At 48.9% G+C, this 27291-nt stretch overlaps 1 protein-coding gene across 4 annotated transcripts in view; it reads left to right on the top strand.

The window, feature by feature from the left end:
- Positions 1-27291, top strand: part of tweek (transmembrane protein KIAA1109 homolog tweek) — a 576634-nt gene that overhangs the window by 299696 nt on the left and 249647 nt on the right. For all 4 annotated transcript variants that reach the window (XM_070534911.1, XM_070534912.1, XM_070534910.1 and 1 more), the window contains 6 exons: positions 4526-4706; positions 4773-4820; positions 8582-8899; positions 15722-16629; positions 17970-18133; positions 18548-18675. In XM_070534911.1, coding sequence (XP_070391012.1) covers positions 4526-4706; positions 4773-4820; positions 8582-8899; positions 15722-16629; positions 17970-18133; positions 18548-18675 — 1747 coding nt within the window. The remainder of the gene's footprint in view (positions 1-4525; positions 4707-4772; positions 4821-8581; positions 8900-15721; positions 16630-17969; positions 18134-18547; positions 18676-27291) is intronic.

Raw genomic sequence — 27291 nt, 5'->3', positions numbered from 1 at the left:
ACTGTGTTGGTGCCACATATTATTAAAGCATGCAGAACACTGTCATCTGCACTTTCAGTTTGGTCTTGTTTGTAATGGTCTCTACTGGTTGGCCGCGCTTGGCAACCAACTGGTGAGGTCGTTTGACTGCCTGGTTAGCAGACGCCTGCCCTTCACCACCTGCACACTGAAAACAAAATAGATGTTATAGTAAGAAGGGCTGTAGTTCTTTCCCATGCCATCACTTTTGCGAAGATATAAAGTCCTCTCAAAATTGTGGGGATCGCACGCGCGTCCCGATATCTCCGGAGCGGCCACGCGGTTATCACGCGATAATCACGTGCTCGCTCGCGGAGGGTGGCGGGGAGAGGGCACCTTTGTCGCTCCCGCTGCTCTTCGCGCCTGGCCGCGACGCTGCAGCCAAGGCACCCCGTTCCCTCCTTTCCCTTTCTTGGAACCGGGGAGACTTCCCTCTCCGCCGCTCGGGGAGCAGCGCTGTTCCCCCGAAGCATTTTTGTCTCACGGTAGAAGAGCTTGCGAACGGCCGCATCTCAAATCAGCCGCTGAGACCGCCGCACGCCGTCCCCTGTTGCGCCCGGCCGTTGTGTGCGACTCACCGCCCCAGGGCCCGAGCGCGGTTCCACTTTGGGTGAGCTGAACTCTTATCAGCCTCTTTTGTGGTTCCCACATTGTGCGGTTTGTTTCACCCCAGACGTGCGGAATGCTCCGCCGCTGTGGTTGTGTTTTGTGTTGTATTTGTATGTGTTGTGGCTGTTGTTGTCTGTTGGAATCATTGTACACCAAGGTGAATAAACACCTTAGGTCGAGACTCACCCTGTCCCCACTGGCCTGAACCCGCCGTGGTCGCAACTCACTGCGAACCGCGGGTTAGGGGTCACAGCTCTGACTGCTAGGGCTGCTGCGAAAGTGCTAGGGAGCGACTGCCGCTCCGCCGGCGCTGTGCGATCCAGAGAAGGGTCAGGTGCGCACGCGCGAGCCTGAGTAATACCCCTATAAAATGAAATAGAAAATACACCAGGCCAATTGTATCGTGCAACCATTTAAGAGTACAACATTCAGAACAAAAGCCTACAGCACTCGAACAAGCAGCATATGATGCTAAACCTGCACTCATTGGAAAATGAGGTACTACAGTAGTTATAATGTTCAACTACATGTGCAGTCAAAGCCCGTATAACAGGGCGAGCATGACAGATGCAGGTGTTGTACAGTTGCACAAACCATGACAGGGCACGTAAAATTACCATCCCTACTTAAAGCTGCATCATCAGGGCCCCTTTGGTACAAGACAACAACCGCACCTGCATTCCAAGAAATTAGCCCCACCAACTGCAGCTACCTGGTTCCAGACCCGTTTGGCTTGTGCGAGGCCATCGGATTGTTGGCGCTCCCTTAGAAAAGAAAACAGTAAAAAAAACTAGTGAGAACGATCAAAATTTTGTTACAAAATAGAAGAATAATTAAGCACCTTATTTTCCTCGCCATATGAACGGAAATATTTTGCGCTTTGCCCCACATAACAGCCCGCACGCAGTTTAGAGCTCAGGAGGCTCAAATGAATTCGTTACGAATGACACCTGCAACACCAGCTCGTAAAGGTAAGTGCGCTGCAAGAACACCTTCGGCGACGAGTAGTCGTCGTTTACGTTTTTGTGGACGCATGCTACGTGACGAGCTGACTTCGGTTTATTTTCATTAGCAATAACGCTCACCAGCAAGGCCTACAACTTGTCGTTCACGCTTAATGGTCATTCCGTGCACCAGCTGCAAGTATCGCTAACCGCAAACTCAACTGTTCCGCTTAACCGTCGGGAGCTCTGCCTGAATGAAAACACGAAAAGGCTTGCCTTTTTGTTATAGCCAAGGCGAAGCACCGGCGCGGGATTCTGCTCTGTAGGCTTGTTGCCCAGAAAGTGCTCGGAGCAAACCTGCGTATTACGTTTGTAGGGCGCAAAGTTGAACGTGGCACCAAAATATACACAGATCGAATACTCACTCGTGCATTTTCACTGGGTTGGTAGTTCTTCCTATTCACTGCAGCTATCCACCGGTGGCGCAGCTTGGCATTCTTTGTTGCGGATGGAAATCGGCGCAGGCTGAAAACACCGCACCGGCACGATTCCCTACGTGTGTTGTGCTCTTCGCAAACAGCGCTAAGCAACCTGCTCCTTTTCCGCTGGTTGTTTTGGCATCCAAACACGACGCAATGATGCCCAGATGACTTCTACTTTGGATCCGTGTGAACGGGCACATTTCCGCACTTTGGAGCCCTAGAGCTGGCGCTTGCCATGTCTTCTGGTCGCCGGCGAACACACTTTGGCAGCCCAGTACAAAATAGCGCCGGTCGACCGGGCAACCCGGGCGCGAGAGTATGCGTTCGGTTAGTCTGGGTGCGAGACTAGCGTGTTCTGGTCTATAAACTTTTGAACATTTGATTACCAACTAAATTAACAAGCATGTTGTCACGTGCAAACAAGCATGAATACGTCTCACCCAATGACGGCAGAAACATTTTAAACACTGTAGTGAGGAAGTGCGGTAGCAGGAGGGAGGGAATTCACTGTTGTGCGGCCTCTCGCTTTGATGAGAACTAAGCGACGAGAACACAGCGCAGTGCGCCTAGGTGCGTAGACTCTTGTCTCCGCTGCAGACCGCTTTCAAGATAGGGGCCGCGTGGCCATGCGGTACGTAGTAGCCACCGGTGTGGAATGCTGCTCCTGTTTGTGCCAGTCCCACACACAAGTTTTGGGAACTCCAAACGCCCGTGATGCGACCTGATTTCCATCCGTCTCTGCACACGTGATTGCTTTCCTTTAATTGCAGCATTGTGATGAACTCTGTATGTCTTTGCAGTCCGCACTTCCATGCTGATAGAGCAAATGCAGAAAACGGGAAGACGGACGGTGCACTAATCTAAGCCAAAGGAAGCGTTGCCAATGCACATTTACGGCAGCACATGGAGAAACCTATGGCAGCTAGGCTCAAAGCCTGTACGAGGTGGTCATTTTGAAATGCTGATGCGGATATAATAATGCAGATTTAGCGTCATACTCGATTCTAATGCGCATGCAATTTTTGGACTCGTTTTATCGGAGAAAAAAAGTGAATGTTAGATTCGAATAAATACGGTATGTGCTAGTGCGCCTGCATGCATGTGTTTGCCCTGTGGTGTCGCTCATAGTGACACGCGACTTCAAGAATTATTCTTCATTACAAAGGCAACATCTGTTATTTGTATGATCTGTTGGTTCAATCGACGAATTAATCTTTAGAAAATTAATTAAACACACAAACCGAATGTCTGCATGTTTAATGTTTTAATTCGCATGGCAGCAAGAGAGCGGTACTTCTGTTTCATCTGCTTGTTCCCACATCATGCAGTCACGCACGCAGACACCAAAACTGTGTCATTTTCTACCATGTTCCAGCCTGCGATCATGCTCTCGGATCAGCTTGTGTCTGCCTTAGTATTTGTGTAGCACTGACTTATACCACTTGTCAGGTCTCCTTGTGCACAGAGTGCAAAATCATGCACTGTGCGAAACAAGACAGTCCCAACAGCTCGCATTTGATGCCGTCAGCGGAAGTGTGCCGCACCTCAAAAAAAACGAGGAGAAAAAAAAAATGAAAGCAGGGCCCGTGACGTACGCAATCCTTGAGCTCCAGTATGGGAGAACGCAGGGAAGGAATTTCGCTTGTGAAGGCCAGACGGAGCAAGTGGAGAGAGTGTCTCTCTAGGAATTGTTTCTATCTCAACTATTAATGAACCAATTTAAATATTTTTTTCCAGCAGGGTGCCTGCTAGAGGACACGTAATAACTTCTAGTGTATAACTGAAATTTGCTTTGTGGCCTGGTGAGGGGCCCTCTAAACATGGTCAAATAGTACTCAGCACTCCACATGGCCCAAAATGAGCCCCTTGAGTTTTGCTTTCAGCTGTTCCAAGTCCACTTTCCACCAAGTACCCAACCATATCATCACCATACCACAATTCGGAGAAGCATGTAACTATTTAACAAAATACAGGCTGGAGGCAAATGGAGGAGGGCAGTGTCATTCAGGCACCTGCACCACTGTCACCACATGGCCAGAACTTGCCCTCTTTTTATTGTAAATGTTAATGCTCCAACAAAATGCTGGACACCGCAGGTGACTTGAGTAAATGTCACTCTATCTAGAAAGCAAACTCCAAACAATGATGCCTTTGTACTCGCACCCAGTCTACTAGTGAAGGAAAGATACAACATGAAACACGCAGAAAGTTAGGCTGTGATGGCCATTGTAGCTGCAGCACTTGCCTCTCAACTGTGGCTGTAGCAGTGCACTATAGACAGTTTGTCAGTGTTGCCATTACATTCATTATGTCACTAGATTTTACGACTTTCGGTCTGTTTAGTGACAACTCTTTCTTTATTTAGTGACTGGTGACATTTTAAACAATGATAGAACCATTGGTGATATTTTAGCGACTTCAAAGTTAAGAAAGTTGCTTTCGGTGCATATATGTGGTGTTGAAACCCAACAGGTTGGACTGGCATCTTCTGAGCACAATGACCCCATCCATAAATGCCTGGCTCAAGCCATGTGACCGGCTCCTGGTGGCTTTGCGCAAAGCTCAGCAGACAGAACAGCAGCGTCTTTGTGCAGTGCTTGCCTGGCTCATGGCGGAGGCGATGGATGCACAGGGGGGACATCTGCCACCTAGGGTCAGTGCTTAATAAGATTGAGGACCAAAAGAATGCAGCAACTGTTCAATTGATTTCCTTTTCCAGGGAAAACAACTTTACGGAAAGCTGACGCCTCTTGCTCGAGCACTGCAGGTAAGGTTGCCTATAGACTTTCTTTTTTTTTTAGTACCTTGCTGTGGGCTCGTGAGGCGAACATGCAGTTGTAAGCTTGGAGGGGTTGGAAGTGCAAAGAAGCCAGCCAAGACGAAGGCCTGTACCGTTAATATGCTTAGGAGCCTTTCAGTGGATGTTGATGAAGAGAGGCAAGGGCCTACTGATGGACAGACACACAAACCTGAAATTTCTTTTAGAAAGATTGTGTCGGAAAAGAATGCATAATTCCACTCTGTAACAGGTTATGGTCACACACCACTGACTAATGTTACTAAATTGGCTTCAGTTTGAAAACTGCGAGGGGGAATGCATCACCCTTCCATCGCCTGCCATGTGGTGGCGCTCGCTGCACAGTCAGGCCAACTCTCAGACTCATCATAGCCTAAGTTATCCCCGCTGTAATAGTGGTCGTATGTCATTGTTGGTGGTGGTTTGCCCTGATCGTGCTGTTTAAGTTGTTTATTGTTATAAGAAGCATTGTTTTGTGCGCAACAAACATGCTGCATCACTTCGTGACCGCCTTCAAAAGCAGTTGCGATTAGAAAGGACCTGCCAAAAACTGGGCACCTGGCAATGGTTCATGCCTTCAAGGGTGGCAGTGTCTAAAACTTCTAAATTAAAATTTTAAAACTGCGAAACTGTCTCTCTGAGCTTTATTTCATATGGACTTTTTGTAGCTTCGTTCTGCTGTTAGGTGGGCAACTTATTTAATTGGGAAACTTCCCCCAGATGGTGGATTTGTGCAAAACTGATTTGCTAAGCATTTCATTGACAGCTCTTTAGCTGATCTACATCAGTTGGAGTCAAGGTTTACTGAGAGGCAAAGGTTCCAGGCTTGGTGCACTGAAGGGACAAATGCATTCACCTGAATCCTCAATTACCTTTTTGATGTACAGAATGTTAAGTTGCCATCCCAAGGAATCAAACCTGGCTCAGAAAAAATGCACGTAATAAATCTGCTAGCTATATTTGCTGTTCCATGTTTTCTATTCATGTTAAAGCAGTTCATATTTCTGCTAGAATTTTTTCTCATCACCTTCCTCATGCCATTCACCTTTAAGTCTGTGGGGATGCGCGACCCTCGCGCCTCCCCTGATGTTTTTCCTGCATAGCGCGTCTCCTGTGGTCCCGCTTCGCCGCGTGGCCTGCGTGACGTCAGCGCGGTCGATGTGGTTGAAGCGCAGTCCGAGAGATGGCGCGAGCGTCGCGCCGCTGCGCGGTTACTTGGGTTCGGGAAAGACAAGGCGCTCTCTCTTGGGGTTCGAGACAGCAAGCGTGCCGCACGTGCAGCAAGGCTCGGGGGCGCCACCGAGCACGGTCAACAGGATTGGACTTGAATAAGTTGGAAGATGAGCCTGCTTCAGCCAGCAGAATTTGAACAAGCGCCGGGAAAACCAGCCATCCCGTGGAAGCAGTGGCGTAGGCTCTTTGAAAGCTATCTGCTGGCCTCAGCAAACAACACCCACTCGGCTGCCCATCATAAAGCGCTCTTGTTACATTGTTTGGGCATGGAAGGGCAGCACAGTTTTTACACATGGCCGGAAGCAGAGGTGTCAGTTTTGACAAGAGCAAGACGCAGTCACGAGTGAACCAGATGAATTTGATGCCTCCATGACAAAGCTCGAAGCCTACTTCATCACTACAACTAATCTCGTTGTCGAACGACAACGGTTCTGCCAGCAAGCTCAGCTGCCATGGAAATTGGTGGATTCATTCATCACAAGCTTTCATAAGTTGTCTGTTACGTGTGACTTGGGTACGCAGCTCGCGACTAGGTATGTTGCGCGTCGGCACCCCGGACTGTGCGAATAAGCGCATAGAGGGTCGACTCCTCGAGCCCGCGAGTAGGCATTTCGCGCGTTGGCCCCTCGGACTGTATGAATAAGCGCATCGAGGGTCGACTCCTCGAGTCCGCGATTAGGCATTTCGCGTGTCGGCACCTCGGACCCGGAACCACGCATATTGCGCGTTCACTCTATTATCATATTGTCACGATAGCTCGTAGCAATATCTATCATACCACCCTTTCATAAAGAGAACCTCATCATGAGCTCTGTTCACTAGGCCTTTTGGGCTGGCAGAGACACCTGGCTGCAGAAGTGATTGAGGCATCATACAAAAGTACAATTCTGGAAAGCACCTAGGTTTCTGATCCTTAGTTCTACAGCCATTCTCAAGTAAAGATGACTTGGGAGGCTGCTGACACTAAGAGTTTTCATTCAGTAACAGGGTCAACTCTACCAAAAGAAAAGAAAAAAATGCCTCGCTGATTGTACTGAAGGTTGCTATCAATCGGGCAGCCTACAGGTACAGGCTGCCTGAATGTACACTGGAACTATATTCATGCCCACACAGAGTTCTGCATGTCACTTGGTTTGAAATCTAGGCACCATGCTCTTTGTAGCGCAGCAGCAGCAAAGAATGCCCCCCCCCCCCCCCCTTTTCTTTTTATAGAAAGAAAGGGGAAGGGGAAAGCACGCCAGACCAGAGGCCACATGTACAGGAAGCCCCACATCACAAAACACCCCAAAGACTACAAATTTGGTGCCTTTTAGAGAACTGAAGAGAAGGTGAAACTTTGGGAGCTGTTTTCTCAAAACTGTTTTTATGCCTTTCTGCTCAGTTTCTGGAGATGATTTCTTTGTTACCGTTTAACATATTTTGACTCCGTTTTTTTTTGTCACGTTCCTTGGGCTGCAGTACAGGTCGTGACATTCTTGCTTTCTTATCTTGACACTTTGTAAGTTTACGATGTGGCTATATCATGCCATCATCTTCACGCATGTCACAGCGCACCAGCCATCAACTCCAAGTTTCTCATCCTGGGAACACTTCTCGAACTCTGACTGTCACTTTTCAAGCTTCAATTTTTTCCCTCGAGCTGCCAAAGACTGGAACAACCTATCCTTCAATGTCGCTGCTATCGCATGTCATTCAGAATTTCCGGAAACTGTTCACACTAGTATTTCACCATAACACCTGCCTTGTGTACACATGTTAGCCACCCCTTATGTAATACAGTTGAATCCATTTTTAATGATACCGGTTTTAACAATATATCGGTTATCACAATGAGAAGCTGCTGTGAATCCAACATCCCTCCTGAACACCCCATCCCTCACCTCAGTAACACAAGAACAACATCTGAACACTCTCCGGACAGCGAAAGCACCCCCAAGCCGAACACTCGGAAGACACGGACGATAAAATTGCCTTTAAAGAAATCAAAATTCTTTCAACTGAGAACAACCAACAAAAGTGGCAGGTTAAACTGTTCCAAAGGAAAGCTGCCATCAGGTTACATTCAAAGTGTAAGCACACAACCATCTCTGACTGCACCCGGCCTACCACCCTTAAGTAGGAAAGATGAATTCAACACGCCCTCTCCTTCCTCAACCACGAAAGCTTAAAAGTTGCAACTTGACATCCTCATCGTCACTCCCCCCCCCCCCCCCCCCCCCCCTGAAGCAGGAGCTGCATTGTTTCCAAAACATCAGAAAAATAAACTTATTTTCTGGTGTGAGCCACTTAAATGTCATAATGAATTAACCCAACCAGACAGGCAATTCTGTCAATATGCTTAGCTAAAAGTGAGCAAGGACGTCAATAATTCTAACCTTCCAATGTTAGCTAAGGTGTTCTTGAACAGGTGGTAGTTTTTGATGCAGTTACTTGCGTTATTTATGCACAGAGTTATTTCCTGTGACTTGCTCACCCATTGGTTCCTGTTTTACCTGTAGGAGGAGCCATCATGCCAGTTGTTATCGGCATTGTGCCGTTTTCTGCCTGAGGCACCCAGCCCTGAGGAATGCCTTGGCGCCCAGCATGTGCCGCCACTGAGCACACTGCGACGTGGTCTCTTGGCACTCAGCCGCCAGTGGAAACACCTACTGTACATGCCTCTGCTGGTTGAGCAGAACAGCCGGCTTCGTAAACGTACACGGCCGGAGCCACCAGCTCAGCTGCTGGGTGTGCCCTTGCGTGAGGACGAGCCCCCATCTGATGAAACTGCTTGCCTGCTGGCCGAGGACGCGACGGGTGCTGCACAGGCGGCCAGGGTGAGTGGTGCTCTCATGGAGAGAATATTCTGCACTTCCCAAAAACAAACATTCAATGCATCCTGCGGATTGTAGGGATGGTGAATCTCATAACGAGTTGAGCAGCAGTGAGAAAAACTCTCAAGACTTTAGCCATTAGAAGGATCGGCAGGACACATTATGAAGGAATGTGATGTCAAGATTGCAAATTTGCTTCTGCTGTATGACTCAGGTTGTCTTTTATTGCTGTTAGCATTGTTGACTCCTATTGGACTGAGGTGTAAGCGCTTGTTCTACAGCCAACTGTTATTTGCAATTTAAAAACGAGTGAAAAGATGTTGAGCTCATAACTTCAAGTTACCTCTGGACAGCAGCCTAGTTTCTTGGCTGCAACACTTCCCTGGAGTGAAGATTGAGCAAGCCTGTATGAAAACTACTAGGGACAGGTATGAGCTTAGAAAAGTGCAGTGTGCATCACTGCCTCTGAAACTCTATCATCATAATTCAAAGAGTGGTACAGATACCTGCAGTTGTCCTTGCTCACAAAAAAAAAAAAAAAACATGTATGGTTGTGCAAAAGACGTTCAAATAGGCCAGCTAGCAAAGCATAAGCAGCCAAAGTTATTTGTATCAATCAAATCAAATCAAGTTTATTTTTTCTTAAATAAATGGAGGGAGGCCTGAACAAAAAGTGAGAACTAGTTCACTTGGCGAAGGTTGTGGGGGTGTGCAACTCTCGCGCCTCTCCTGATATGTTGTTTTCCCGCATAGCTCCCATCTCCTGTAATCCGGCTTTGCTGTGTGGCGTGCTGCCCGCGGCAGGTGGTCTGGTTGGTGGTGGTGGTGATAAACTTTATTGAAAGGGGGAAGGGTAAAGAGGGACGTGGCTGAGCGTTAGGGCTCAAGTAAGGCCCTGGGCCTGCTTGGCCTTTTCCGCCCAGTCTGGTTGAAGCGCAGTACGAGAGTGGCGCGAGTGTTGTGCTGCTAACGCGACCTAACGGTGAAGTTACTTGGGCGCGGAAAGGAGAAAGCGCTTCCTCTATGGCTCGAGGTCAGCAAGCAACGTGGACGTTACACGCGTGCGCAAATCCATGCATCTGCGAGACCGTCTTGCGAGGGCTCGTTCGAAAGTGCAACCGTTCGCGTGACCGTACTTGCCACTACGGGCTGACTGGTATTGTGGCCTGGCACCGGGTGCTCCGACACCATCTGGGACGGTGGCCGCCGTCAACTCGGATGCTGTGTGCACCGAGTAGGGTAGGACCATCTAACAGAGCTGACGTCTTCTTGCAGCTACCTGTTTTGCACCCATTTTGGGTGTTGTTTTTTGGATGCTGGTTGTTGTCAGGGTAGCGACGCTTTAGGCCTAAGGGTTTACGAAGCTGCCTGTCGCACGTGGAGGGACTCAACCTGGTGGACCGTGGCATTGAGGTGTTGTAATTTGCTTCACTCATTCTACTTAGCTTCACACAAATTGAGATTACTCGTTCGACTCAAGGAAGCGAGCTTCCTTCGCATGAACTTAGCATCTGAGTAGCCGCCCGATCTTTTGCTAGCCGAGTTGAACATCGTACCACGTGGGCGATGCGCATGCAGAATTTCTCTCCCTTGCCCTACTTAAGTGTTTGCCGAGTGCGTTGAGTGTACGCAGCATGAGCGGAGTCACCCTGGTTTGCCGTCACCTGCACATCGTCTGTGCTGCTGCCCTGGACTACGATCGAGCCACCCCGGGCAATGGTGATTCTGTGGCCAGTTTGCTTATACCGACTACTGCGTCGCCGTTTCCGGAGTCCTGGCTTGGAATCATGCCATCGAGTCTGCAGAGCTGCTGCTGTGACCAGTGGATGCCAGCGGTGTACCCCAAGGACAATTTCAGCTCGCATGTTATGGACAGCGTGTAAACAATTCTTCGGAGCGGCCACTGTTGCATGTACTACTTTGTTCGCGAAGCACGCGTTGATGTTAGACGTGTGCTAGTGTTTCTACATATTCATCACCCACAGTACATGTGTCTTCTTCTTCGTTAAATTTCTTTTTGTAGCTCCGCGTTCTATGACATCTTGACCTAGCTTTAAAACGTAGGGCACTGCTTCTTGAATTATCATAAAATGCTTCCTTCCAGATCTGCTGTTTCCAGTAACGATATAGTTCCACACTATGCTTCTGTTCCATTGAATTTATCCAATGTTTACCTTCCGCCTTTTTGACATGTCGTTTAATGCTCTGTCTTTCTCCGACCTCGTGTTGTGGCATACTTACTGGTTAGCTTCCTAGTTCTTTTCCGCCATTGTGAGTCAACGCTCTTTCTGTATAGGTATTGAAATACCTTAGCTGCCCACCTGTTGTCGTCCAATTTCCTCTGCCTATTTTCGTATAGGATTTTACTCTGAGCTTCTCGTGTTTCGAATGATGCCCAGCCCATATCCCCCTGTACTGCTTCGTTTGTGGTTTTCCCGTGGGCACCTAGTGCTAATCTTCCAAGAGCTCTCTGATTTACTTCTAGTCTCGACTGAACTTCTGCCCTTAAGCACAGGACCGCATTTCCGAAAGTAAGCCCCGGCACCATTACTTCCTTTCAAATACCTCTCAATACCTCATACCTGTTGTACCCCCACAATGCCCTATGTTTCATTATCCCGGCATCTCTTCGCCCGTTTGCTATGAGAGACTGCTCGTGCTTTTCCGTGTGCATCTGCCCTTTGTTTATCCATACCCCAAGATATTTGTATTCGGCCACTTGGGGTATTTCAAGGCCTTGTATTGTAAGCTTCTGATCAGTTGTATCGTTGAAAAACATCCCACCAGACTTAGCTGCACTAAAACTGAAACCTAAACTGTCTCCTTCGTCTCCACAGTAATTACCCAAAGTTTGCAAATCTTCCTGGCTATCTGCCAACTGTACAATTTCGTCCGCATACACTAAACCCGGTAGTCATTTCTCGACCACCTTTGCGCCTAATCTGTACGACAGATTATACCCTAGGTTGCTTCAGTAACGTGGAAAGTTGGGCTAGTTGGTGAGTGATCATAGTACCTTGCTGGTGAAGCAGCGCACAAACACGGACACAGTGAAGACAAGTGAAGATCGTGAAGACACAGTGAAGATCGGCGTGTTACGCTGGAGTTTGAAGTATAGTAGCGGCGCCTGGTGGCGGCGCGCGAAACGTTATCTGGGTAGTACCGGCTTGGGTAGTATTGAGCCTTGGCTGTGGCGAAGCACGTTTCTAGCCCGAGTTTTGCGTTGATTCGCACTTCTTTCTGCCCTGTTGCGAGTGCGAAAAAGCTCGTCACTTCTCACAGAACACGCCGACCACGCTGCGAGCTAGCCACAGCCTATAGTTTAACGAAAACGGATTCTCCGTGAGACGTAATGCTGGAAGCAGAAGGAATGGGTGACACTGATCCGGAGAGACCTAGCTCAGCCTCGAAAAAGCGTCACCGTCATTACTTCTGCGTCATGGGCTGCCATGAACAAGAAGGCCTGAATCCCAACATCGGATTCTACCGTTTTCCTTCAATGCCTCACGAAGGGGAGCGTCGGGCGCGCTAAATAGCCGCAGTTTGTCGCCTTAGGTAAGCGAAACTTCGCGCCATGCTGACTTCTTCGCCTGTCTTGAAGCATGCTTGATTATCTGCGTTGCTAAAATTGGGTCTTTTGCACCTACAGTCCCTTCGGCAGACCGACTTAGCAGCAGGCATGACTGGTGATTTACGATTTGAGACTCGGCCACAGCGACAACTAATAATTCGACTGATGCGAAGTGGTGAAGTGACCAGTTGTGTGCAAATGCCCACAAATGGTCGGGCTGATTGGGAAACAATTCACTACCCCACTATGAGCAGCACAGATTAGAAAGTTAGATGTGCTCATCCATGACCTAAGCCAGCACGTTGAGGCAGCGCAGCAAGGTAGTGTTGATTGCAGCACATCAATGTTTGAGCACTGTCATTAAAAGCTACATCAAGTGAGTAGCACACGAGCTCGCGCTGCAGCGCGATTCGCACGTACGTTACTGCGAGCTCATATGCATTGCATCAGTTATTTATCAGTTACTAAAGGGACAGATGACCGCTACTACATTGCAGGCATAACTACTTGTCTAGCGGCATACAGTCAACAAAGATTGCAGGAGGCCCGCCATTTCGCGGCATGTCAAAAGACAGCTGCCGTCGCGGCGCGTACAATCGTGCGCTTGAGCAGCTCGTACATCGCGGCATGCTGAAAGACCGCTTCCGTCGCAGCGCGTATTGTCGTGCGCTTAAGCAGTTCCGTACACATGATGTCTGCTTATTGCTGCTGTGAATTCATTTATAGCAAGCATTTCCTCGCGTTTGTGCGCATGAATCTAGCAGCATGCAAACCCTACCTGAAGTTAAACTTCGCACGCAACTCACTTCACTTGCGATTGACACCGCGCTGAAACTTCGCCGCTTATATCTTCAATGGCGTACACGTGTTCGGCGTTGCATAATTTATTGCCTCTATGCAGCGTGCCACCCCCGAAAAAATCTTCGACGCCCGATATTCGCTGCAAGCCGTGGTACAACAAAACTGAAAGTGGTGGGTCCATATTGTAAGCAGACGACCTTTCTTGGTACTACCCAGTTCAGGCCAGAGGGCGCTTTTTAGCACCATTTTCCCAGCACCCCTGGGCAATGCAAGAGCCCCATGGAGGAGCTTTAACCTAGGCCTAGCACCTAGCAGCGCAACACTCGTGCCATCTCTCGTACTGCGCTTCAACCAGACCGACTGCCGTGGGCATCAGGCCCACGGTACAGAAGCCGGATTACAGAAGACGGGAGCTATGCGGGAACACATATCAGGGGACGCGTGAGAGTCGCGCATCCCCACACTGCATACTCAATCAGTGGCTTGATGACTGTCTTACATGCCATTAATTGGGTAGCACTGGTGCAGTTTTTCAAGCTTTTTAATCACAGACACTTCTCTGGTGTGTTTGATATTGATCATGTAAGAAGCATTTGCATATGGTCTGTAAAGTCCAGTGATTACAGAGAACTTGTTGCACCTTAAAAAATTGATGCTATGAGCATGCTGGACATGGCAATAAGCCTGAGGACAGTGCTTTTTCGCAAATGTGCGTAGCTGTTCAAGGTGTCTTGTCTTTTTCCCGTTCTCAGTGGAGCATCATTTTTGATTATCTTGCATTTGAAGATAAAGCCAGAGTGGTAGAGCGAACGTAGCAGTTTTCTTGGAGGAAATGAAATGAATGTCTTTTAAGCATCCCTGACAAGTATGTTACTTGGCACTTTCGTTATTTAGGACTGGTTACTAGACCCTAATGCTGCGAGAAGTATCTGAACTAGGCATGATAACGAGCAGAAAGGTTTGCAATGCCAGCGCAGAGCTTGCTAAGGGCACTACATGGCATTTGAAGAAAGAAGAAATGGCCACTGCATTCACAAAACAATTGCCACACCGATCAGTCTGTTTCGGTTGTTGCAGCACATTGTCTGCTTCATTTGTTGCAGATAGCGCGCAATTCATCTGGTTTCTTTTTGCTGTGAACACCGTGCACCACCATATTCACACGTGTCCCTGTTTATCCTTTTTCTGTCACCGGTTAAGCAATGTGTAATGTTCATCAACCGGTGCAAGACTCGCTTGCATGTATCGGAACATTCTCGATTATCATAGCCGATTCTATCCGCTGTACATGTTGTTGCCGAACCTTGAGTATAACCAGATTGTGTTTGTGTTGTGAATAGTGTTGTTCTTTGTGGAAGGTATGCAAGCACCAGCGATTCCACTGGAACTTTCATAGAGTCGTGTATAACTAGCAGAGGCGTCTAACCCAGGTATCAGATTTCGACTATTGATGCATGTGCTCGTCACTACTGTACTTAGTGACGTATGTTGGTCTAACAGCTGGTCTCGAAAGCGGTTGCCTCGGCACAGCAGCCCAGTTGCTTTGCCTATTAGACCATGGGATACCTAGTTAACTAAGTTGGAGTGAAAGAGCTTAGATGTGAACAGACAGGCAGAGAGACATACTGCAAACTGGATGAAGTTCCCAGAGAAGGTTAATCGCATTAAAGGCACTGAGTCCTTGCGTGACACTATTTGCTATATATGAAAAGTGACGTGCATGCACTGCAAAAATGTGTGCAACACATATTAGACTCTTGCCAACTTTACTTGCCAAAAAATAAGGTACGCATTAGATTTCCACCTTGTTTAAGAGCTTTAATGTCATTTCTGCGTTAGTTGTCTTTAATTTATACACACAGAAAGCATGCACGCATTTGATTCAGGGGCATGTCAGAATCAGCAAACACTACCAAATGAATCGGTGGTGTATTTTGGCTTCCTTTTCTTTGCATCTAGTTTAATTTGACTCACCAGATAATTTGATCACTTTTGTTGGCTCTGTCAAGGTTGAAATAACAGAAGTTGACTGTAGTACTAATTTCGCTTATGCATATTCAATCGGCTTCTCTCTACGGAAACAATTGAAGAGGTGACCAATATGCCACGCGACATGCTTCTATGCACCACGCAGATGCTCTTACAGTTCAAAGGTAAAGTTGTCCTTGAACGTCATGCCGTGTGGAAGGTTGCATGATTTGAAGATGCTGCTGAGCTTTTCACATGATATTGCACTTAATGTTACCATCAATAACCCTAGCTTATTTTTCACGTGAGCAATCATAGGTTACTTACTGTACAAATGTTTACAAATTTAAGAGTTGTATGTAGCTGCAGTCTATAAGAAGCCAAGCATGAGGTCACGGAGTGTTTACAGAAACTGTGGGAGCTAGGCACTTTCTTTTTGCACCCCACAAGTGTCTTGACTAGATTTTTTTTGTTTGCCCCCCCAGGAGACCAAGACAGCTCGCCCAGGAGCCTTCCCACTTCTGGGTGCACCTCTGGATTCCCCGCTACACTATGGTGGCATGCTGTATCTTGGAAAAACACTGGAGCATGGCATCTCGTGCATGGTGGCCAACAGTGGTCGTCTGCGAGGCTCACACCACAGCCTGGCTACCTGGAGCTTTTCTAGCGTCGAACCCATTCTGCGCTCCTCCCTGGACCCAGCAAACGACGATGAGGACTTGTACAACTGGATGGCACGTCAAAGGGGACCCTCATCACCTATCGATTCACCCTCAAGTCGCAGTGCCCTGCGTGATTCGGGTGTGCCCACGGGAGGAATCCCTGATGCCCAAACTGTCTTTGAGCCACTCCTGGAAGTGCTGGGAGCCTGTGCCCTCAGTTTGCAAACACCAGGGCCACGATTGGCTCTTTCAGCTGTGGCAGAACTTCTGCGGGTAGACCTTGTGGAATCGGAGAGTCCCGAGCAGCCGCAGAGAAGACGTTCCAAGCCTGGCCAGCGGCTCTTTGTGGACACAAGCACGGACACACCGGCATTGGTGTGCGACCGGCTGGCATTGGAACTTGACATGCGTCACCCAGGAAGCCCTGGCACCTGTGCTCACATTGCAGTAGATGTGCAGTATGTGGCTCAGCAGGTGAACATGCCCTTGCTGCGACTGTTGAACCAGTTCTCAAGCATGTATGAGAATGTGAAGGAGACGCGGCTGGAGCTACAGTGCCGCCGACCTCGAGCTGACTCAGTGATTGTGCAGCAGCAGCCAGGCCTTGGTGGCAGCCAGGAGTCGGTCACCCCTGCACAGGCAGGGCAAGGCACGCCACGCTGCTGGAAAACCATGTGTTTCCTGCTTGACCTGTACGAGACAATGCCCCCTTCACAGGCCTTAGCTGACAGGTGAGCGTATTAAAATGGATGCAAGTCTGTGATGTTCAGCATCAGGCCTGAGCACTCTGATGTGTTTGTACTGATATGTCTTCCGCCAGCCAGGTTTCAGTTATCTTGCAGTGGAAGCTCTAGCTCGGGGCCAACTCCACTTAGTCTACTTAAATGCATGTAAAAAGCGAAAATGTTTTTATGAGACAACCATTCAACTAACTTAAGTGGAATTAGTTGCATTTGAGTGAGAAAGTTAAATTCTTGCAACTCTAGCAAGCTGAATCTTGATTTAGGACTTAAAATATTGCTACGTGCTGCTCGAAGACAATGATGTTGACCCTTGGATTCAGTGAATTTAGATTTAAGCGGCCACTGCTGATCTGATGACGACGTGCCTTGCTTGCTGTTGGCTGGCTTCCATGTTGACTAGTGCTTGCTACCCTTATAAATACACCCTGTAAATAGTTTCCTTACTGTGCTTTCACGTAACATTTATTTGGTAGAGGTGCGGGGTACTTCCGATGATGGAGCTTCGCAGTGGATGCCTTGAATCTACCGCCATGCCTCAAGGTGATGACACGTCGCTGCCAGCTACACCTGCAACGACTACCCAGTTTATCGCCCTTGCACAGTGAAATATATACCTCGATGCTGGCTGTTTTATTGATCCAGGCCGTTGTCTGCCAGGAATTTGCAAACCTTGGCCTCTACTCTGCTGTCTACACCACGAACAGTCTTGACGCCACCTTAGTATCTGCAGACAGGCCTCATCACGGACCGTATGCACTTCATCATTCCAGAAACCCTTCAGACTGGAGAACAGCTCATGATAAACCTATCTGTTTCCACTGCAGCCAAGCTGGACACATTGCTCGCTATTGCCACAGCCAGTGGCCTTCTCAGTCCCATGGCCAATTCCTGCTTACTCTGGTCCCTTCCGTACTGCAAGCTGCTATCCACCCCGCACCAAATCCTTTGTGTCCAATGTCTCTGAGGAAAGTAGCCACTATACCCAGTTGCCTCCATCACATCACTGTCCATCTCTTTGACTGACTCGCTGCCACTCTCCTTTGCCGTGCTTTGTGGGCACACGCTTGATTCGGGTGTGTGCTAGAATAAGGTAAACACTGATGTGTTCTTGCATTTTATTTTGCAGCTTGTTTAGTTCAAACTGCCAAATAATTTGATCAATTTCATAGGCCCCGTCGAAGTTGAATTAACGGAAGTCGACTGTATATGATTTCTCCCATGCATTGCCATTATTGATGAATATGTGGTCAGCCTAATTACTGTGCATAGGTTGCTGGTTTAGCTGGGCACTTCGTACTGGACATGTTCATAAACCTACTTGTGTGCAGGTTCACAATATCTGTGGGAGCTGAGCACAAAATTGATGCCTCTGAAGGCTACAGAGGCAATGGCAAGTACGAGCACCTGCATGAGCATCGTGTTGATATCGAGAATGGGGATGCTCAGGCCAGGCCAGGCCACAGAGAGATGCCTTCGCGTCCTGCAGCTGCTGGTCAGTGTCATTTCTTTGATCACTATTTTGCACTGCTGGTTGTGGACAGACTGAGTAGAATTAGTACTGGTTGCGTATAAAATAAACAGGCCTTATGGTCATGAAACTTAAATGTAAGGCATGTTTTGTGATAATGCTCATATAAGAATAATTTTGCTGTCATTCGCTGAAAGTTTATTTACCCTTGAATGGCTTTATAGACTTGGATTGAGTGAACAAAGTAGGGTCTTGCAATGGGTGTTAGTATAACAGCTAATAAATGACACAGAGGTGACATTACCTGTCTAACAGTATTGTGTGAAATGAAGAACTTTGCACCTTTACCATTTTACTGCCATGTGCTCACATTCACATTTGTTTGACATGAATCCTATATGTGGTGCTACATTACCCATGCTTGTTTTATTCTACCAGCTGCTGAACGTGTACCATTGGCAGTGTTTGCAATGGGCCATGTGAAGAGAATCCGGCTTCTGGCCATGCTCAGTGGACTTAGACTTGAGGCAGAGCTGTCTGGACTGCAGGCTAGCAGCACACACAAGGTAAGGGTCACATAGCTAAGTGTGAATTAGTGTAAAGCCAAGTGTAAACTTGGATCCTATTGGTTTGGTTCTAGGTGTAGTGCATCAAACTGAGTGAAGTATTAAATTAATGGAAGGCTGTGAAAGTTACATAAAAGCAAATGACCATCTGTAACAATGGCACTTCCTTTTAGGTGCTGGATGTACAAGCTGCTCTCTTTCTAGCCGTCATTCTTGATTTTAAGTCATTGGTTATGCTCAAAATAGACTTGAAAAGGCCCAGAACCATGTCTCAAGCTTGGCATGTGAACACATGCATGTAGAGCATAAGCATGTAGAGCTTTTCAGCCAAATGTCAGTTATATGTGGAGCTAACAAATGGCACGTACAGACAGCTCATTTTCTTTTTAAAGACGGCACCATTTCAGAACTGACATAGGTGGCATACGCACTTCTCGTTCGGTGATTGTTATAACCACAGATTATTTGTGTCCATGCCACCTTTCTATACTCTGTCTCAGAATAAGTTGGCAGCACAGCTGGGCTATGAGCCTCAAGATGCCGTTTGGAGCTGCATGCAAAAAAATTCAACAATGATTACGATGCTCCCTAATGCGAAATTTGAGCACACCTCTATACTTGTTCTCATTTCCCTTATCCATATTTGGTATTATGATAATATAGGTTGTGGGGTCTCCTCCGTGCTCTTGGGACAATGAAACGACAACACAGTAGTGCAAACAATCACAAGGGCATTTATTGCATCTTTCATAGATCAATGCCTGCTTGCCGAGTTGCTATCCACAAAACATGCCGATGGGCGCGCGACAAATCTAGAAGTCCGACTCACCGCGACCGGAAAACGAGTGAATATGTTCGCCCCATGCTGGATCCCAACGCCTGGTCGTTCGCGTGTTCGGTCACGCCAACGGTGGCGCGTTCCAAGGCGGCCACGCGAGGCGGTCTCGCAGAAGCGTGGGTTGCCGCGCGCACGCGGGACGTCCACGTGGTTCGCCGACCCGCCAGGAAAGAGGAAGCGCCTTGTCTCCCGGCGCCCAAGTAACCCCGCCTGTCGGCGGCGTTAGCAGCGCAACACTCGCACCCTCTCCCGCATTGTGCTTCAACCACATCGACCACCGCGGGCATCACGCAGGCCACGCGGCGAAGCTGGATTACAGGAGATGCGCTATGCAGGAAAAACATCAGGGGACGCGCGAGAGTCGCGCATCCCCACAGGACTGACCTCAGCAGCTGACGTCGTGGACGAGCGAAGCCCTCCCCACCTTACACCATCCTGGCCCCCTTAAGAAGCACGAAAAATCCCAACCAGCTAGAGGCTAACAGCTCCAAAGAGACAGACTGGTGGGCTAGTTGGTATGACATTACCATATTGATACAGGCATATATGTTGTTTCATGTTGACCACGCTTCAAATTGCTTTGCATGCTTTTTTGATCTTGAAAAAAAAAAACCTATAATACTTAAAGCGACTCCTTCGGCAGAGTCATTTATCAATGGTGTCTGAAATGCACGTGAATGTTGTGTGTCTCAGTATTGCTTCTCTTACCAGTAAGCAATGCTACCGACTCAGGAAAAAAAAATTTACATAATTTACAACATTTATTAGGAATGGAAACATTGTCACTTGCATGCAGAGGTAATAAATATATACAGGGTGGATGTCTGATTTTTGCTTAATTAGTTATTGCTCTTTACCTTGTGGGTTTCCGCGGAACTATTATGTCCAACTCCTCCTTTTGCTTCGAGTTGTTGACAAATTCGACTTCGCCCTGCCATCTGCTAGCCACTTGGTTAGCTCAGATGGTAGAGCGGCTGCCCTGGAAAAGTGGTGGTCCCGGGTTCGAGTCCCGGAACAGGACGAAATTGAGACATACTATCCTCATTATCAAAGTGTCATTGTGGTATTTGGAGGCTTTGCATAGGGACATCTAACTGTGGTATCTTCAGCGACTTACTAATTACGTACTGATTTTTTTCTGAGTGATAAATAAACCCCACGAAATATGGAGAATACCACGTGACTGCGCTCCCACCTGGATCATAAAGCAGCACCCTCGAGCAGGCTCCATGTGAGTTATTCAGAACAAAATAAAGGAAATAAATAAAAACATCGTGATCGAGCTAGTGCTTTATATGCTGCGCCTCGGCCACTCGCGTTTGGTGTTAATTGGAAACAAGTTGTGATAGCTGTTGTCTTAGCTTTGATAAAGTGCATGGATGTTTGTTTTTTTTGTTGGTGTTGTTTAATATCTATCACCTCAAAAGCGAATTGACAATGTCAGTGCAAAGGTTTAAAAGTGCACTTTGTTTCATCCCAGTCGCCATGACTTTCTCATATGAGCAGGAGGTAAACATGATCCTTGCCTTGGGATCTGCTATGGAGATGGGCTTGCACAAGGCTCACCCTATGAGCGATGGTCAAGAAAAGGCACGATGCTCCTCCACTCCGCAATGCACAAAAGCGCTACGGCAGGGTTTGTCGACTCTCTGGCATGACGCAGAGAAGGCTCCAGAGTCAGATCACCAACAAACGCGGGTTTATTCACCCAAGATACAGCACAGTGCGACAATCATGGTGCTTACGGGCAAAGGCACACCGCAAGACCAATCGAGTACAGGCCCCTGCTGCGTTAAAGCTAACTGGCAAGCGGTCCACCAAGCGCGAGAACGAGGAGTCACGGGAGCAAAGGTCCCACTCTGGGGATGCGCAACTCTCACGCATCCCCTGATATGTTGTTTTCCCGCATAGCTCCCCTCTTCTGTAATCTGGCTTCGCCACATGGCTTTACAGCGGCTGTCGCTATGCTTGCAGGGTAGTATAAAAGATGGCATGAGTGTTGCTCTGCTATTGCCACCTAACGGCGGGGTTACTTGGGCGCAAAAAAAGGAGAAGGCTCTTCCTCTTTGGCTCTGGGTCAGCAAGAGGCCCAGACGTTCCGTGCGTGCGCCCATCGATGCTTCTGCGAGACCATCTCAGGTGGCCAATACCAGAATGGACGAATACGATCGATCGAACGTGCCACTGTTCGCATGACCATATGCACGAATGGCCAGGCGTTGGTGTCCAGCATGGGGCGAACATATTCGCTCACTATGCGGTCACGGTGAGTCGGACTTCTGCGATTCGTCGCGCGCCCACCGACATGTTTTGTGGATAGCAACTCGGCTAGCAGGCATTAGTCTATAAAAGGTGCAATAAATGCCCTTGTGATTATTTGCACTACTGTGTTGTCATTCCTTTGTCCCAAGAGCGCAGGTGAGAACACCACACCACGTAGCGAACTTGTTGCGGGCCTGTGAGCATCTGCCGCAGTGATTAAGCAGTCAGTGGAAGAGAGCTCGGGTGGAGAGGGCACTCAGGGGCCACCACTCGGGAGACCAATCAGGGCGCGTCCCGGTGACACTTGCTCACGTGCTGATGCGAGCCACGAAGAGAGAAGCACGGTTTGTGCTTGAAATAAGCTTTGGCGCGTTGCCGTAACAGCGGCAGTTCCCAGCAATTGAGCTGAGCAAATGTGCAAGCTGGAGAGGAGACGCGGGAAGACACCTTGGTCCCCACATTCCCCGCTCCTAAAGACCAAGGCCAGGCAGCAAAACAGCATGACCGAGGCCAAGTGGCAAGGTTGACTTAGCTAAAGTGGGCAAAGCGAACAGGGCAAAGTCCAAGAGGGTGTCGCCGTCATCTTCGGAACCAGGTCATTGAGTAGGACAGTAGTTCGAAGAGACGAAAGTGTAACTTCTCGTGATGCAAAGCCGGGGGTGCCAGCCTTGGTCACAAAAGTCCCCCCCACCAGGAAGGATCAGCGGCCCAGGAAGGATGTGGTGGGGCAGCACCATTGGTCAGCCCACAATGCTTGAGGTCCGCTGGACAGGAGCTGCCAGGAATGCGCGAGGCATGGCTGCTATTTTGGCGCAGCAGCCACAACGAAAGTCACTGGGCTCCCCGGATTGCATGCTGACAGGAACGGCAGACTGGAATGACTGGCAGCCATGGAGGCTAGCAACAGCAGCTGTAGTAACTAACCTTGGCCAGGGGCTAGCGTTTGACTGGGCGCACCAGCCAGAGTAATCGGCAGCCTAGGCAGCCGGAGGCAAGGCTGGCACAAGATCATGCCCCCCCCCCCAAGGTAGAAGTCAGTGAAGGTGGCAAAACCAGGGAAAGCTGGCCTCGTTATCAGCAAGACTGGCGGCACAATGGGACCAGGCATAGCAAGAAGACTCGACGACGCTGGGGAAAGGACAGGAAAGCCCTCCAACATAGCCGGCTTGCCAAAAAAGTGCCAGCCCAGCTAATTGCCCAAGTTAGAGCGTTTGCCAGGCTGAGGCTTGAGCAGCAAAACAGAGGGAATACTAGGCCACAAGGCTCTGTCACCGCTTCGATGTGTGCCCTCTCACTGTTGTTGCATTTCTCCATTCACCTGCCCGGTAGGGAATGAAGTCCGGCTACGAGCTGATGTGAGCAAAGCACCCTAGGTGTGTTTCCACAAGTTGTACCGGTGGCGTGGCTTGGGGCCAGCTGTGTCACAGTTCGCCTGCGGTTCGTTGACCACCTCCCCCTCTCCCCAGTTGCTGCATCTGGCAACGAAAGGTTTGAGATCAGATATGTGAACTGGACCACCGACTTGTCTCCCTTGGGAGACAGCCAGCTTGTACAAGAGGGGACATTGTAGTCTCCACTCGGTAGAGGTCTGGCCATTTAGCCGACAAGGAGGCATAAATGTCTTTGGCAGCGTCACTCAAAACATAGTGGTACGTCCGAGGACAAAGTCGCCGACATCATAGTGCACATCCGTACGTGACCGATCGTATTGGGCCTTCTGTCCAGCTCACGCTTTTGGCAGATTGGAACTGGCCAGGTCAAGGGCCGCATCCATCCGTGAGCGCAGTTCCATCAAGTAGCCGGAAAAGCTGGCTTTCATGGCACACGCCCTGCTGCCGGTCTGCAGGATGCGGTCCATTGAGTTTGGCAGCTCTCTCCCAAAGTTGAAGAAAGCGGGCATGTACCCGGTCGAACAGTTCACTGTGGACTGCAAGGAGGAGCCTATCTCGTTAAGACAGACATCCTGACCCCTGTTGTGCTGTGCAAAGGCCGTGAGAAAGCACTTAAGGTTTCGTTTAACCTGCTCTGTCAGGTTGGCCTGTGTGTGATACGTGGTTGTCTTGCAGTGCTTAATGCTAAAGGCTGCACACGCATCCACAAACGCCTTGGCTGTGAAGTAGGACACGTTGTCCTATATCAGCTCCACCGGAAAGTCGAAGCAGTTAAAGACCTTGGTCAACTTGTCCCAGATTGCGCAAGCCCTTAACTTCCGAAGGAAAAAAAGTTCAACCCATTTCATGAAGTGACCTGTGACAGCCAGGAGAAAAACGTAGCCTCGCCAGCTTCTGGGAAAGGGTCCCATAATATCACAGGCCGCTACTTGCCAGGGTAGCTGGCTGTCAATTGGCTGCACGAGCCCGGCGGGTTTGCCCGTGCGATGCTTTACACACTGGCACACAGCAGCACGAGTGGGCATAGTGAAGTGCGTCTTGCTTGATGCCTGGCCAGTTAGCAGAGCTGCACAATTTTTGGAAAGTCTTAAGGCTACTCGCATGTCTAGCCAACCGCAAGTCATGGAAATAGCTCAAGGTGGCTGCGGGGTACAACCACCTTGAAAGACTCCTGGTTAGCCTTTTCAGATGGGATATAGCGCAGGAGAACTGCATCGGCGTCAAGCAGACACCTATTCAACATGCGCACAACAGTACCAGCTGCGTCGCAGTCGGCGCCAACAGCAATACCAGCTGTTCGTGTGTGGCCAATGGCTTTGCCGCCCTGCTCCTCTTGGGAGCTCGGCTCTTTGAGCTTGTCAATGACTTGCCAACAAAATAGATTGCTCTGCTGTGCCTTAAGTAGTTCTTGCCTGCTGAAAACGATACCTGAAGAAGTAATGGGGTCCATCAGATAAACGTCCTCTCCTGAGGCTGGCAATCTGAGGATTGCTTGGCCATCGAGATTTGCGCTGTTGAAGCCATTGGAGACACAGGCTCTGGTCTCTACTGAGTGCAAATTGGCGCCGTTCGAGTCATGGGAGACTGAGGCTCCGGTCTCTACTTGGTGCAAATACTCATGGGAGTGCACACACAACTTGTGGAGAGCCGACTTAAGCACAGCTCCGCTACTTGTCGTTTTACAATCTTTGACTGGGAGGAGTCATATGGCACCAAACCATTCTGTGCCCGAGAGAAGTACTGCCAGCACGTGTGGCCTTTAGCAGAGGAGATATATGCTTCAGAAGAACGTCAGTTTGGCCTAGTTGGTGTTTACTGCATATCATATTAATCACAAATAAAGACGGGGACAGCGGAAGAGAACACAAAAACGACACAGGCGGTAAGCTTCAGTTTGGGCAGCTTCCGTTTGTCTGTGTCCACTGGAGCTCAAGATAGTGCATGAAAGGCACCCTCCTGCTCAGGACCCCAGCCCCATTGTGCCAACTTTTTGAACTGTGCGATCAAGGGCGCTTACAGAGCGGCAGAATTTGGGATGAATTGTCTGTAGTAGTTCACCATTCCCAAAAAGTGCCTAAGGCCCTGAATGTTCGCTGGCATTGGGTATTAGAGGATAGCTTGCACCTTCTCATCGCATGGCAGAACGTGACCACTGTCAATCGTCAAGCCCAATCGGGAAATGCAAGTCTCAGCTATTTGCGCTTTCTTCGGGTTTAGAGTCAACTCGGCGGCATGCAAGCTTTCGAGGACATCCTCCAGGTGGCGGAGGTGCTCCTCGAATGTTCGAGAGATGACAATATCGTCGAAGTAGGCCAGCGCATAGCGCCGCTTAGCATCCCCCAGAATGCGGTTAATCAATCTCTGGAACATAGCTGCAGCTCCAGGGCAGCCAAATGGCATACGGGTATACTGGTAAAGGCCTCGGTGAGAGGTGAACGCAGTTTTCTCCACATCAGCCAGCTCCATCTGAACCTGCAGGTAGCCGTGGCTAGCATCCAGGGTAGTGAAGTAGCATGCATCACTATACCTGCCAACCCTCCTGATTCGCCCGGGAGACTCCCGATTTTTTACTGAACTTTTCGATTGTACGATCACTGTTTAAATCTCCCGAAAAGTGGTGTCTGTTCATGCAATAATGGTTTTTGTGAAACCGGCACCATGGAATCTACAGCCACATCATAATCGTCAGCATCACCAACAACTGCTGCACTAGCACCATTGGTATTATTGACTAAGCAGCCTACTATGGTGCCTAGTAAGCCGACCAAAGCCAGAACCAGTGTGACTCTTGCATTTTATGCACACCTTCCTCCATTGTGCATTGTTGCTGCTGCTTGTGTGTATGATTAGTGTTGGCTAGGCCGTGTGTGTGTGGTACTCCGTGTAAAGTTAGAATCCTCGTGTGCTTGATGCCATGGCACTATCAAAACCCAAGAAAAGGTATTTGCATAAGTTTTTGCGATCTTATACTTCTGAATTTCCGTGCTTTTTGGCATCAAGAAAAGGAGAACATTTTGCATTTTGTACAATGTGTGGATGCGACGTCAGCCTGTCTCACGGTGGCGAAGGCGACTTGAAACTGTGCGTTTCCATGGCAAAGCGTCAAAGCTACGTTCGCACCACTGAGCAGCAGGACAACATAGTTAACTTTTTCCGGAACAACTGCAAAGACAGTGTCATACGTGTGGAGTGCCTGTTAATGGGCTCCCTCGTCGAACAAAACCTACCCCTTAGTGTCAGTGACCACGTTGGGCCTCTTCTAGAGAAAATGTTTACGAAATGTGACGAGGCAAAGTGTCGTGGATGTGGATGCAACTCTGAAGAATGTGGAGGTGGCCAACCTGAAATTTATTTCAGAGGCATCGCTCTCGAGTTCGTTTCTTGCTCTCGAAACTGAGTTTGCCACACTACAGGTGTACAGTCTTCCAGAGGGCATTCTGAATGAAGAAAGGTGGGATGCAGTGGTCTGTGGTTGGAAAAATGAAAAAGTGATGGAAAACTTGTTTCACCGAGTTGCTAAGGTGATGCTGGATTTACTCATGTTACTGCATAGCTACACAGAGTGTGAGAGTATGTTTAGCACGGCGCGAGAAACTAAGACTGAATTCTGCTCATTGATGTGCAACACTACCCTCTACGCGGTGGTGTAGAGGTAAAACACCCGCCTCGCGTGCAAGAGGTCCGTGGTTCGAATCCCGGTGCCGGCAATTTTCCACCGGATAAAAAAAAAATCCGCGTGTTGATAAAATTGCATAAACAGGCCTGGAGTGTGGCCTGATCCCGGTGACCAGAACCGGTAACGCACTCCCTCACCAGAGCAGGATTGGCCACCCTGGTGCAGTACTTGGCCACAACCTCCTATATGAACAACACAATCAAACCCCGGCCCTCAGTCCCCAGCAGCTGCGAAGCAACTGACCACGGTGGCGGTCAGACCTGCGACGCTACAGAGGGTGCTAAGAATCACTGGCTCCGGACAGGCCGCCATTGGAATATGAACCTGGCAACGTTTAACGCTAGAACGTTATCTAGTGAGGCGAGTCTAGCAGTGCTATTGAAGGAATTAGAGGGCAGTAAATGGGATATAATAGGGCTCAGTGAAGTTAGGAGGCCAAAAGAAGCATA

This window comes from Dermacentor albipictus, chromosome 3 (genome assembly GCF_038994185.2).
Source record: "Dermacentor albipictus isolate Rhodes 1998 colony chromosome 3, USDA_Dalb.pri_finalv2, whole genome shotgun sequence".
In the NCBI taxonomy this organism is placed as follows: Eukaryota; Metazoa; Arthropoda; class Arachnida; order Ixodida; family Ixodidae; genus Dermacentor; species Dermacentor albipictus.
This window is presented reverse-complemented; position numbering and strand designations above follow the sequence as displayed.